The 13,414-nt window shown below is 36.7% G+C and overlaps 1 protein-coding gene across 1 annotated transcript; it reads right to left on the bottom strand.

The window, feature by feature from the left end:
- Nucleotides 1-2,402: 2,402 nt before the first annotated feature.
- Nucleotides 2,403-6,604, bottom strand: rpl29 (ribosomal protein L29). Its single transcript, XM_015405216.1, has 4 exons — nucleotides 6,500-6,604; nucleotides 6,026-6,078; nucleotides 5,879-5,943; nucleotides 2,403-2,565 (listed from the first exon to the last, which is right to left on the bottom strand). Exons 2-4 carry the CDS (start codon nucleotides 6,060-6,062, stop codon nucleotides 2,473-2,475), a joined length of 195 nt encoding a protein of 64 aa, XP_015260702.1. The 5' UTR covers nucleotides 6,063-6,078; nucleotides 6,500-6,604; the 3' UTR covers nucleotides 2,403-2,472.
- Nucleotides 6,605-13,414: the final 6,810 nt, after the last annotated feature.

The following is a 13,414-nucleotide window of genomic DNA, read 5'->3' as shown; positions in this document are numbered from 1 at the left end:
TATAATAGTATGATTTTACAGNATCTGCTTAATTGTTTCTTTTCTGGATAAAATTACCTATGAAGCTAGTCTGCCTTTACAGACTTTAACATAGAAAGTATTCCTACAACAGTTCTCTCTTGTGTGTTGGAGGCTGCATATGGCCTTTCACATTTAGTCTGGCTATTCTGGTTTGTTTTCTGTCAAAAGGGAGTTTTTCCTCTCCACTGTCGCTACAAGTATGCTTAGTGTGAGGGATTGTATTTGAGTCAATGCAATCAACTGGTTTTCCTTAGATAAAAAACTTTGTATGAATTTGATTGTATGATCTGGTTGAACTGTAAAGTGCCTTGAGATAACATGTGTTGTGAATTTGGCACTATATAAATAAAGTGAATTGAATTGATTTAAATGTTACATTTGAAGTGGCTGTTTTTCTTTCTCAGTAACTCTCCAGTTCGGGTCCTCCATAACATACTCCTATAAACTGTTGCAGAACAAATGGTCACAATTCAATATTCTTGAAAAGATTTATGTTGCATATTTTCTACTTTAGTTTTGTCATTCAATTTAATATATGCCCTTGAGATCGACAGCAGAACATGCTATCTATAGCACAGACTCTTCAATATTTTTAACCTTTTAAGTGTTCAAAAAAACAAAAACAAAAAAAAAGCATGGGCAACACATTACATGCTGCTGAAATGACCTTTATGCATTTGGTAGCGTGGTTATTTTTTTTACAGATGAGAAGGTCTGTATTCCACTTTATATTTCTTTTCATAATTAAGTGGAATAAGTAGGCTTTAATAGGCGTGTCAGTCTCTACACATTAAAAGGTTTTATTAAAGGTTGGTCAGCATATCTTCCAGGCAGCTCTCTCTGGAGGTATTTCTAGGTACTCATCACGAAATGGAAACCTAAGAGCAGAACTTGGAACCACTTGAGGGGCATCTCCCTCCTGGCATGAACATTTTTAAAGCAGATTGTTTTAGCCATTTTCACTCTATAATCTAAAGTGTTTTTCAGGGTTAATTCCTGTTTCTCTTCTAGACATATGCATTGGGTAATCTTTTACTGTAACCTAATGCTTTCTCTTCCCTTTTTGATATGAAAACTGATGCAGAGCTAAATTTTTTCATTCCTAGACAGAGTCACCTATAAAGCTAGTTTACCATTACCTTATCTAACACAAAGTATTTAAAGATCAGCATTTCTATATTCCTTTTGTTTCCTTCTGTCTGCTGATATAGTGCAAACTCTTGACACTAGGAGGCACTATTCCTAATAAGTCAGTGACAGGATTCCATAAGCTTGATTTATTTTAAACAGAAAAAGGTTTAATCTGTCTGCATGATTTTAATGTTCTCTTAAAAGTCTGTTGAGATCAAATGCATATCAAACTAAATTGACTGTAAAACCTTTAATTCGTGTCAGGAACCATCATTAAATGTCCCTGAATACTGAGGGACATTCCTTGCTGGTTTCCAGTTAAGCCATTTCACAGCTGCATTCTGCGTAAAGCAACGATGGTGCTGGAGAAAAACATTTTCATTCAACCCTCTGCAAATAATTTAAAGTACATGCTCTTTAAAGGCTTCAATGATTTGAATGCCTTCTCTCCTAGTGTTCTCTTAATCATGTCACAGACAAAGCATCTGGAGTCTGAAGAGGCTCTTTTAAAGTGTACAGAGACTAAAACTACATTGTAAATGGCAGTTTTTGTTTTTACAACCAGAACTAAATTAAATCCAAGTTTAATTCATACAGCTGAAGCTCTTTTACTGACTATGATGGACAAGTGACCTTAGAAAATGGGTTTGGCACCCCTTATCTAAATCATTCAGACTTCAGTTTTAGCTCCATCACTAATGACTGTCGTGAACTTGCTGTTGCTAAGCAATACGAACTACTATTGGATGGAAATTTACCAATACTGTATGTTTATGTATTAAGACTAAACTCTAAATTCAGATTTGATTAAACGAAGACATTTCAAATGGAGATCCAAGGATAAAAACTGGAACTGCATCAAACTTTCAATAACCTACATAAAATCTGGACACAATTCACACTTTTCATGAGCGACTACAAAATGTGACTTTTAGAATACTTTGAAAAGTTCAACCAAGTTGCGTTGTGTGTTTAGGAGACTATGGAACTATTGGTTCTTTATAAAATGTAAAAAAAATTTACTTAAAGATTGCAACTACTTCTGGGAATGGAAAGGATCTAGACAGTTTTTAATGCTGCAAATAACCAAAATTATTCAATTTAGAATTGAACTGGAGAAAAAAAAGGAACATTAGTTTTTTTCATTTTAACCTTCAAACTGTTTCTGTTTTGATGTAAAAAAAAAAAAACAAAAAAAAACAGCTAATATACAGAGAAGGAATACATATGGAACAAAACAGAAAGGAATCCCTTAGTTAACAAAGCATTGCTTTATTATGTTGGTGTTTGTGAAAAGATGACAAAGGGGAAGCAAACAGATCATTTCTGAGCAGCTGCTTTCCGTGCCGCCTTCAGACCCTTCTTATTATGCTTCTTTGCAAAACGCATGTTCCTCAGGAACTTGGGGTCCACCTGCAAAACAGAAAGATTAAAAGGATTTAGCAGCTGCACCAAATAGTACATCCTTAAAAAAAACAAATTTAACACAAAGGAACAAATTCTTTTATTGCAAAATACACACAGAATCATGAAATTTTGATGTAGTTCAGAATTGGTCAAAATTTGCCTGCAAATTTGTACAAATTTCATGTTTCCATACCAGCTCCACCAGAAATGAACAACGGAAACTGTTTGAAATGGATTAATTCATAACGGTACTTAGTGACTTTCTTACACCTATAAGAAAAACAACCTGCAGCTCTTTAGAACCTTAAAGCAAATAATTTAGTAAATATAGTCTTGTTCAGCTTGATGTAAGATTTTTCAAGCCTTAGTCTATCCAACTTCTGATATACTCATTAGGATCTAAGAGCTACATGGTCATTGGAAAAAGTATCCTCATGATGTAGAATAGAATTGCATTTGGTTCAGATTTTTAGATTAGATTTAGTATTGTTTCCCTGTTGCAATATAGCTAAGCTAAATGAATGAGTTATTAACAGGCTTTTGCAGCACATAAGCAGAAAAATAAACTGGACTATAAGGCCAGAGGAACAGGATTAGGAAACAGTGTAATTAAGGACAGTGAAAGTCCATCCAGCTGGACGAATATAGTATACGTGGCTCCCTACTCTCAGGGCGGCAGTGCGTTCACCTGCCTTGGAAAGTCAATGACAGTCCAACATTTAATTCACAGACATCAACATCTGCTAACAGTTCAGAAGTTGAACTAATGTTCTGTAGTTTGAGGTCAGTTAAAATATCAATGAGTACTTGATACTGCTAAAACTGTAAATCTAAGTAAATCACCTTTTCTTAAAATAAGTGCATCTTTTGTTGAATTGAGCAGGTAGGTGAGACACATTGCCAATGGAATAAGATAATTTACATAAAGAAAAAAACAACTGCAATTAACGATTTAAAGTGCATAATATCTGATCATCTTAATTTAAGGGGAAAAGTACTCACTCCATTGGCAGATCATCTTATTTACCTACTCAAATTAAGGCTAAATACACTTATTTTAAGAATGTGTTACTCTGTTGTAGATTATTTTTGCAGTGCAGATTATTTTAAACAGCTTACTCTTACTTAAAAACATTTAGAGGTTTTTTAAGTCACTCTCAAATTATTTTCTCTGGTACAGCTAAACCAAAGCATGACCAAATATGCAAATTAGCACCAAACAACTTTAAAAGGTGCGTAAACAGTCAACACAACCCTGCAAAAATTTAGCCAGTTTTGTCTGCCTTTGCTTGCCTCGATTTTCGCCCTGGCCAGGGGAAGCATTTTGCACGAAAGGCGAATTCGAAAGCCTCTTCGTCATGGAGTCAGCTTATCTTTTATTTCACCTCATCATAACACGGATTTAACTGGCTATGTTTTTACTAGGTTCACCAGATTCCCAGAGATGGAACCAGTATGGGGAATACTACATCTGTGGTCGCGTTTTGTCGTCACTTCTGCCTATCCGTGACCCCATTCGGGGCCCTGCTGTCCTGCATTGGGGGGACGAATCACCTAGACAACAGAGGGTTAGGTGAGATGTGGAACTCTGGCAGGAGCACCGGGGAATCAGTGTGAGAAACCGACGGGGAAAAAAACAGAACCGCGACCAGGCTGTCAGCCATGTCACCATCTTTAACTATAGAACCACAGCAGGAAAGCTGAGGATCCCCCCTCAGGTAATCAGGGCACTAAAATGGGTAGAGGTGGCAGAACAGGAAGCCCGCTGGGGAAACGGCACCAGCGGGAAGAGGCAGCAGTTGCAGCGCTTCACAAGCGTTTGAGCATCAGACACGAGGTACACGCTGTAAACGCAGCTGCAGTTGGAAAAATTTTACTTTTGCGCACATAAACCAATCAGAGAAGCTGATCTGGGAGCTGGCAGGGAGACAGACACATCGCTGATGATACAGATCACTATGATCCCTCCACTGAAACAGTTTATTAATGCCTAAATTAACTTAAAATGCTGAAATCTGCTGGCAAAAAACGTCCGCTTTATTATCCTGGTGCCTGCAGTTTGGAGTACGTACATGAAAACTGCCTTCCAGCTGGCGCGGCAAACCACAAAGAGACAACTGGGCCAGAGGCTACTGTTGAATGGGATTCCTAGTGACAGCACACGCATATCCAAAGCGACCATTTTTAAAGTGCTTTAGAATCGCAAAGGACCCCTCATTTAATATATACTTCTACTATAATACTACTAACCACAATAACCTTCACCATTTTATGTGGAAGCTATCTGGAATTAAAAGATTATTTTAACTTGTTTTAAACATTACAACAGTATTAAGAAACAGGGAGATACTATCAACTATCACTAATGAGGATATATTTAACGTCAAAATACCATGTTTTTCACTGTCAAGCATCCAGAAACACGTCAGGAGTTACATTTGGTTCCTCTTAAAAATCTTGGATGGACAGAAAAATTATGCAGATTAGGGTTCATTACTGTCTATTAAACCGTCTTTCATCACACACCTGCTGCAGGTTAAAAACAAGTCTTGTTAGAGCTTGTTGATTAAGTTTAACCTTAAACTTTGTATTACAGACAATCCATTTGAAGATATATAGTACAATATTACATTTCCATCAAAGAAACTGCTCATCTCTCTTTGCGAAAATTAAATAAAAAGCCTCATGTGAAGATATAAAAAATGGAGATGCCGTTTGCTTTTAAGGCAAAATATTCAGTGTCGATAATTAATAGTACACTTTTTCTACCACAAAACGTATTACCAGATTAAAAGAGGTTAGAACAGCTAAGCGTTGCAGTTTAGTAAAGATGTTTTCTAGAATTTATAATACAAAACAGTATTTAAAAGAAAAACTGTTGCCCATGAGGATCACAATTTGTTTACCATCAACCTGCCATGAGACAACACCTGAATATTAGCTGTTGTGGCCAAATCTGGTATATTTAAATGACAGTAATGCACTCGTGTGGATTAATGTGAGCTGTCTAATTGTTAAAGGGATGCATGCAAACTTTAAAATACAGTCAAATGATAATATACAGTAATCTCAGAGGAGAAGGTATGGCATCAGTGATCGGGTGAAATGTAATAGGGCCACTATTTAATCAATTTGAAAAATAAACTGGACTTGACTTAATTTTTTTTAGGAATTCATGCAATTGAATTCAATTTCACTGCCTCTTTTTGGTATCAAAAGATTAATATGGTTAAATAATTAACCTCCAACAACATAAAAACGAATCTGAGGGTAGAATCTTGCAACCTAAAGACAAAGGCCTGCATTTTTAAATACATACCCCCTTCAAAGACTCATAGCGCTGAGATCTGGGCTTCTTGATGCCGTTTCTGTGCCATTTGCGAGCTGTGAAAACAGAAAAGGTTGAGGACTTCTCCTTAAAATGAACATGGTAGACTTTCAAATAACTGGGGGAATAATAACTTACATTGGTTGTGAGTTGTGTGGTTCTTGGACTTTGCCATTTCAACTTTAGTTTATCTGTGAAACGGATGAAGCAAAAACTGAATCAGTTTGTCACCGGCCGAGAAAAACGATGCTAATTACTAATGCTAACAAGTTAGCCCGGGTCAGATGGTTAACCAACAACACGACTGTGTTATACTAGAGTGGTCTAAATATGTTCAGACGAAGAAAAAAAGAATATAAAGTAATTCAATATGACCCAGCTGTGAGAGATACAGTGAGCTACCGGAAGACTGCCGATAAGCTGCACTGATGTTGGGGCTATTCGTGTATAATTTTGCTCTTATTACGGCTCAAACCCAGTCCATACTGCCATTAAGCTATTATTAACAAAAAACAAAACTAAACACTAGAACATTTATTATGTGGCGCTTAAGACAGACGCAGATGGATGAAGATTCTGATTAGCTCAAAAAACAACGGGAAAAACAAATACCTGCCACACGATCAGGCGACAACCGGAAGAGAAAGATAGTTTGCAGGGGCAGAGGAAAAGAAGAAGAATCAAGAGAGGAAGTATGTCGAAACTTGTCGTAGGTTACAGCCCACTGCCACCTTCTGGTGATTTACAGTATAACAAAGAACTCCAATGAACCACATGGTGTCGCTCTCAGCCACAATACAAAAAAACAAACATGTTAAGGCTATTGAAGTGAAGCCCTTTCTGAACCAAAGAAAAAAAGATCACAATGTTCTTAGCCTCTTAATTTCCCATCTAAATGTAAATAACGTGTCACTCACAAATATCAAAACTCTTTTTGCAGGGACAATGTTTTACTAACAAAATGATATTAAAATTCTGTATAAAATAATGTCTTTTAAAATTTGTGCTTTTCCACTAAGACACACATACATACATAAATACAATCAGGGACATTTTTATTTATTTATTTTTATTTATTTCAGAGGATAATTGTCTTTCTAATTGTAAAAATATTTTAATATATACACTGTTTGCAGTTTGATAGATAGATAGATAGTATTAGAGAAAGTCATAGTGTAATTCTCTCAGGATGCTAGGCACATTTAGTCCCATTTAGGCTCATTTCGGCTCAATTAATCCCACCCAATTCTCTTTTTCGACCTTGGTAGGTAATCAGAGATGAGCATAAGGTGGAACTTGCAGCTAACCACGTTTTACATTTTCATTTTCTTCACTTTAGGCACAAGGCTGTCGATGTGTACAAACCAGTCTTCTAGCATTCAAACTCTCCTGCTGTATAATGGTCTATTAGTCTAAAAAGTGAGCCTTGATACTGTACTAACCAGCCCTCAATTCAATGTCCACATTCTCCCTCTTTGTGGATGGGCACGATTCGCACGATGTGAAGCAGTGGACAGAACACACAACCTTGGAGGGAGCCTCAGCCTCATGGAGTTCAAGTCTTCAAAACGTCCAAAAATCATATGTGTATCTCTTATCATTTTTAGAACATAACCTAGGAGCTAAAGACAACATGTATGCAATAATATAGATTAATGGGGCAGAAAACACATTCAGATACAATACAGATCCATTATCCTCCTTTAGATTTTGGAGATATAGTATTGTTTGTTAGCAGCAGCTGTTACATTTGGTGATGGGCCTAGCAGTGGGAGACCATCCTAAGCCTTAAACTCAATCAGTCACTCTCTGGTTTATTTCTGTCTTAGCTGCCATGCATTTAAACTCCATCAAAACCAAGTCAACAACAGAGTTAAAATAATCTTCCTTGAAAAAGGGCTGATTTTATTCAACTCTGAGGGGAAACAGTGATATTCTGATTTAGAGTGGAAGCAAAGTTTTAGATCAATCAATAAAGAGGGTGGAGTTTGAGGAAATTATATGTTATCCACCACATTGTTAGTCATATATGCTTTGCTGATAAGGTTTTAAAAGATGTAGACTTTTGAGGGTCCTTAAGTAAGTTAATATTAATTTATCTTACCATAATTGGGAATTGAGGAACTTTGACTCCTTAAAAACAACTCTTTTAAATACAAAATTGTAGTTCTTTGGGGAGGGACCGATTTTTATGTTCAAACTTTGTTTGTTACATTTGGGTGAATTTTACTCTGAGAAATTTACTGTAAATGATAGACTAACATATAATGCCACTAAATACAAATGTTTTTAAAAAGAAAAAAATATATATATAATATGAATTTCTTACTTACACAAAACTCAAATGTTTAGCATTTATCCAGAAGAGACGCAGAGATCCACATCTATCCGATCTGTTGAGAGGAAAAAATACTTTTGCTGTCAACAGATCAGAAATTAAATAAAGAGTAAAGATTAGCAAGAAGAAGAAAAAATAGTTGGTATTGGCTTGCAGTTCAGGTTGCAATGGTCAGAGGAGATCAAATTGGAATTTTATGGCCTGCAAATTAAATGTTGTGTATGTAGGAGAAAATAACACTGCAGATTCTGTGATGGTATGTTGTATAAGATTCTCTTCCTAATAAGAGACAGGGAAGCCGGTAAGAATTTATGGAGATTCATCGAGCTAAGTTTGAGACAACAAAATGACAATAAAAAAATATAAAGTCAGAGCTCCAATGCAACACTCCAAGATTCAGGGGTTTTTGCATATTCACAACAACGTAGAAAAACGTATATTCTTTCACCTAAATGCTGATTTCCTTTCTGATCCCCAGCAGCATTTTTTGCAACCTTAAAGCTTTAAACACGTCTTTCTACTCAGCTGCTTAAATTCACACGTCACAAAATCAATAACAACGCTGCAAAGGGAGGTTACTATGCATAATCCTTTCTTTGTTAAATGCCTGAATGAAATGCGATGAATTCTGTGGGACTTTATTCTCACGGACCTGCTGAGAATATCTTTCATCACAGCGGCATGCAGCAGCGTGATATGATTGACAGATTAGAAAGCAGCCAGTCTTTATAGGCTGATCTACAGACGCTGCTGTGCTGCTGCTGCTCTTCCTTTGTGTGATCAAAGGTGTGAATGGAAGCAGAGCTACAATGAATGAGCTTACACCTTGTTCTCTCTTACAAACACACACTGAATGCACCAAGGGACCAAGTCTCCTTTCCTTTCCTTCCCTTTCCTTTCCTTTCCTTTCCTTTCCTTTCCTTTCCCTATTTGAGGATGGGTGAATCCTTGCTCAAGCACAAGAAATCGTGCCGCAGGATCCTATATTTAGCCCCTGGTTTGATCAGAAGAGTCTCTTCTCCACTCTGCAGCACTCAGCTCTGCTCAGTCAATTACAGATCTGGATACATGTGTTGCTTCTTGTTTTTCTCCCTCATCTAACAGCAGCAGAGGGCGTGTTGGTTTCCACTTCTTTTGATATTTCTCACACATGATAATTTTGGTTTTGTGGGGAGTCTTGAACAAGAAGAACATGCCTCTGCAACTTTCTTTAACTGGTTTTATATCTGATAGATTTGCAATAATAAGCTGTGATGGTTCCAGCTGCTCAGCTGAAACTCCCTATTGTCAAACCACAAAGCATAACAACACAATGCTTTAAAAATACTTTCTACCACACTGAAAAAAAAGGGTTCAGCTTTTCATATTTGAATGTTTTATTGTTGCGAAAGCCCATTTACTGGTCGGCATAGGTTCATTTGCAAGCTAATCCTGTACACCACCTCAGGTTAAAGTAGAGTAAAAGGCATCTAGCAATGATGCACAGTGAATGGGTGTAAAGTAATTATTGTCTGCATGCTGAGGGAGTTATTCAAATCAAAAAGATTTAGCCCTGGAAACCAAGGGTAAGATAAACATAGGAGAAAGAAACTTAAAAAAAGAAGCAAGTAAAAATAAATCGGAATAAGCAGACTAACGACATTCAAGAGTTATGTAATAACTGCCTCAAAACAGAAAGGAACGAAACAAATATGATAAACTTCATGACAAATCAGAAGAAAGAATTGCTTATAATATTTGACCTAATGTGGGAAGGCAGAGATCCTAATCCAAAGGATTTATTGGTCCCAGAATAGGGGCTCATTAAAAAGAGTTCTTTTGGGTTTTGATTAGATTTTTGGAGTGTTAAACCTCTGTAGGTTAGGAAACTAAGCAAAGGTTCAGGAGCATAACTGGTCTTAACTACCGGTAAGCAGTTTTAGTGAGTATGAAGATCTAATGAGGTGCTGCTTTTATTTTCAGACGTCTATTCATGAGGGAGAATAATTTACTGACAGATTTGGATAAACACACCACAGCTTTATATGATTAAGTCAAACATGGTATCTGTAAAGGACTACTGTACATCTGGTCAATAATGTGAAACTGTGTCTCTCAATATATCTCTTCCATATTTTTAAAATAAACTTCTATCTTCTATTAACTGTAGTTGACAGGCCAACACAGTATAGGAGAACACAAATGTTAAGTGGAAGAACAATCATAGATGGTTTTCATTTTTTTTTCTTTTAGAAAAAGAAAAATAAGAATCTAAAAAGTGTGGCATTAATATTTTTTTTTTGAGCCAACTGAATTCAATCCTTTAAAGCAGTGTTTCCCTAGCCTGGGTGCCATTCCGAACTTAGTCCCGCCCACAACGTTTGAGGTCGGGAAGTTCGGTCTGGCATTGCTCCATAGTAGCGCGAGTATTATCGCCCAATATCTGGTCAGGCCAATCAAATTGTCAGGGCGGGCTTTATACGATGATGGACAGATGATCAACAGTAACGTAATCAACCACGTCACTTGGGTGACAACAACAATGGCTGCCGCTGGAGAGTTGAGGTGTGTAGATTCTACTATTAGGTCTGTTCTAGAAGATATCGACAGCAAATTAATATTAAAAGAGGAACAGAGAAACGCGATCAAGTCTCATCTTCTTATTCTAGGCGTGCAACTGCACGCTTTGATTTTTGTGGACAACAACTATGCGTCGCTTAACATACGTCACGCACTCAGTTGCTCTTATTGGTTGTAGGTCTATCCAATTGAGTGCAGAGGCATTTTTTTTCCTGGTTCGTTCGAAACACGCCCCATATCACAGCTCTATGGAGCAGTATCAGACTCATATTCTGACTAGAATTGAGTAGGACTACGTCAGGCTAGTGTTTCCCAACTGGTGGAACACATTCTCCTAGTGGTCAGGGAGCGCATTGCAAGGGGTACATGAAAATATTTCCTAGGTAGTAAAATAAAATAGGGCTGGAATCTGTTTCACTTCGTGAGGACCCAATTGAAAAATCAAACAAGCTTTTATCAACTAAAAAGTAAGTTTCTCTTTTATGTTAAAGTTCGCCTTCAGTTTTGACACGTCAGAACCAAGCAGAGGTACATCCTGGATGTAGAGAACAGCCTAGTATCAGCTGTTTTTCACACTGAGCTTGTGGAGCTCATCAAAGCAGCTCAGGTGTCTCGATGAAAACAAAGTAAAACTAATTAAGTTAGTCTGACTATAATTTTTGCTCTGGATTTTGTTCCCAATGCATCTAATTTAAAATCTGTCTGTGACAGAGTTATTCAGCGGAGTTCCAAGTTTATAAATACAGATTTATAACAGGAATTTATTTTGAATTTATTTTGATTCCTTTCTAACTTTGAGGTAACATATATATGATGTTTTTTTTATTTGAGATGGAAAGCATAAAATGACGAGAATTAAATGCTCCAACTAAAAGAGTAAGTAAGTAAAATAGTTTTTATTTTCTAATCAGTTATTTTATGTTTCTCTTATGGGGTACAAAAGTCAAAAAAGGTTGGGATTTACTGCTTTATAGAACCAAATTTTGTTTCAAGTCTTTGTTGATCCTATGGTAATCCCTCGCACCGAGCATCAATCGCCTGCCTCTTTTAGTCTCAAGACTTTGAAAGGTCCATCTTCATCAGCAAGAATTAGCTTCCATGTCCCTAATGAGAAACAGGCCTCTTTCAGCCATGTTTCATGATGTCTTGGGGAAGTTTTACGTGATATTAGAGGTTAGTTTTCCCTGCATATAGTGCTTGGTATGTAGGCCAGATAACTGGATTTTGGTCCCACATTTCAAATAAACTTTAGACCTCCTGCAGTTTGTTATAACATGAGAAAATGTGGACAAGATTAAAGTAAAGGACTGAACAGGGGATGAAGTTGGACAAGCCGAGTTCTGTATATTTAACATCTATTAATATTTTATAGAATCAAAGCTTGTTTGACTCAGATTGCTTTGCAGTATACAGCTGCTGCTGACAATGCTGAGTTTGCAGCCTTTCCTACACACCATTAGCCTTTTGATTCAGGCTTCCACCATCTGGAAGGAAGTACACATGCGTCTGCCTTTATACAACAGCCAAAAGGAACATCCTCTCACTGAAGGGAATTGTCACGGGCCAAGGACCCCCATCATGGACTGAAAAAGCAAGTGATGAGCTTTGAGGAGTATATTTTCTCAAGGGAAAATGGAAAAAGTGGTAAAAAAAAAAATACAGGTAAACATAGTAATCTATGGCTAACTGTGCGTTTTTCTCTTTTGTAGAAATACAGACTAATTGTGCATACACATAACACAAATAAACACCACTCACAGCATTAACTGTATACAGGATATGAAGGTCTCATCTGGTGTTTGGCCTCATGTCACATAGCAGATCTCATATGAACCTTTGGATGTGAGGGAAAAAAGAACTACACAAGCACATCTACTGTACCAGTTTTATTGCTCACCAAATACAATGCTGCCATGCCTCTTTGAATATGAATGGCCAATTTTAGTTCTTGAGAGGAAAAAATACTAAATATGTTTGTTTCAAAGATCTTATTATGCTGATAAAGATTGCAAGTCCTCCAAATAGACATCTTTATATATCTAATAATAGGTAGCGTATCGTTCACCATGACCCACTTATAGTCATTTCAGTGAAGATGTATAGCTGAGAGAGAATATCTTTAGAGAGGCTTTAATTCCCACCAATAATAAGCTGCAATATTTAATTGCTTCCCTGTGAGACATTTAAACTGATCACATGCAGCTTCCCCTGCTGCTAAACTAATTTCATCTTTGTAACATTCAGTTTCATCTTTATTATGACTCTTTGACATCCAGTTTTTTCCCCCCTCCTAACTATCAGTTCTACAGTAAGAGGAACTTTTAAAAATATATTTGCATGTGTTTGTATATATTTTATTTTAGAGTATTGTGTATATTTGAATGAGAGGATTGCATATCTGGTCTGATGGCTGTTTAGATTACATTACGCCCTTCCTAAAAAAATGAACTTCTCAATTATTTAATGTTGTTTTCATTAACCAAAAAGTCAACATTGAAATTTTCATAATCTTGATTGACTGAGTGATAACTTTATTGATCTCACTATGGAGAAATGTACTTGTTACATCAGTTCAAATAGTCAAAGAAGAAGAAGGTGCCAAAGGAAGAAAAAGGTGCATGGGATATATA

The sequence above is a fragment of the Cyprinodon variegatus genome, unplaced genomic scaffold (assembly GCF_000732505.1).
Source record: "Cyprinodon variegatus isolate N-32 unplaced genomic scaffold, C_variegatus-1.0 Scaffold2064, whole genome shotgun sequence".
Taxonomy (NCBI): domain Eukaryota; kingdom Metazoa; phylum Chordata; class Actinopteri; order Cyprinodontiformes; family Cyprinodontidae; genus Cyprinodon; species Cyprinodon variegatus.
Note: the sequence above shows the minus strand (reverse complement) of the source record. Positions and strands in the feature narration are given on the sequence as shown.

Coding starts and splice junctions, on each gene's coding strand:
- rpl29 (XM_015405216.1), bottom strand. CDS start 6,062: ATGGCAAAGTCCAAGAACCACACAACTCACAACCAAT. Junction 5,944..6,025: donor CCACACAACTCACAACCAAT/GTAAGTTATTAT, acceptor CTGTTTTCACAG/CTCGCAAATGGCACAGAAAC. Junction 2,566..5,878: donor GCTATGAGTCTTTGAAGGGG/GTATGTATTTAA, acceptor TCTGTTTTGCAG/GTGGACCCCAAGTTCCTGAG.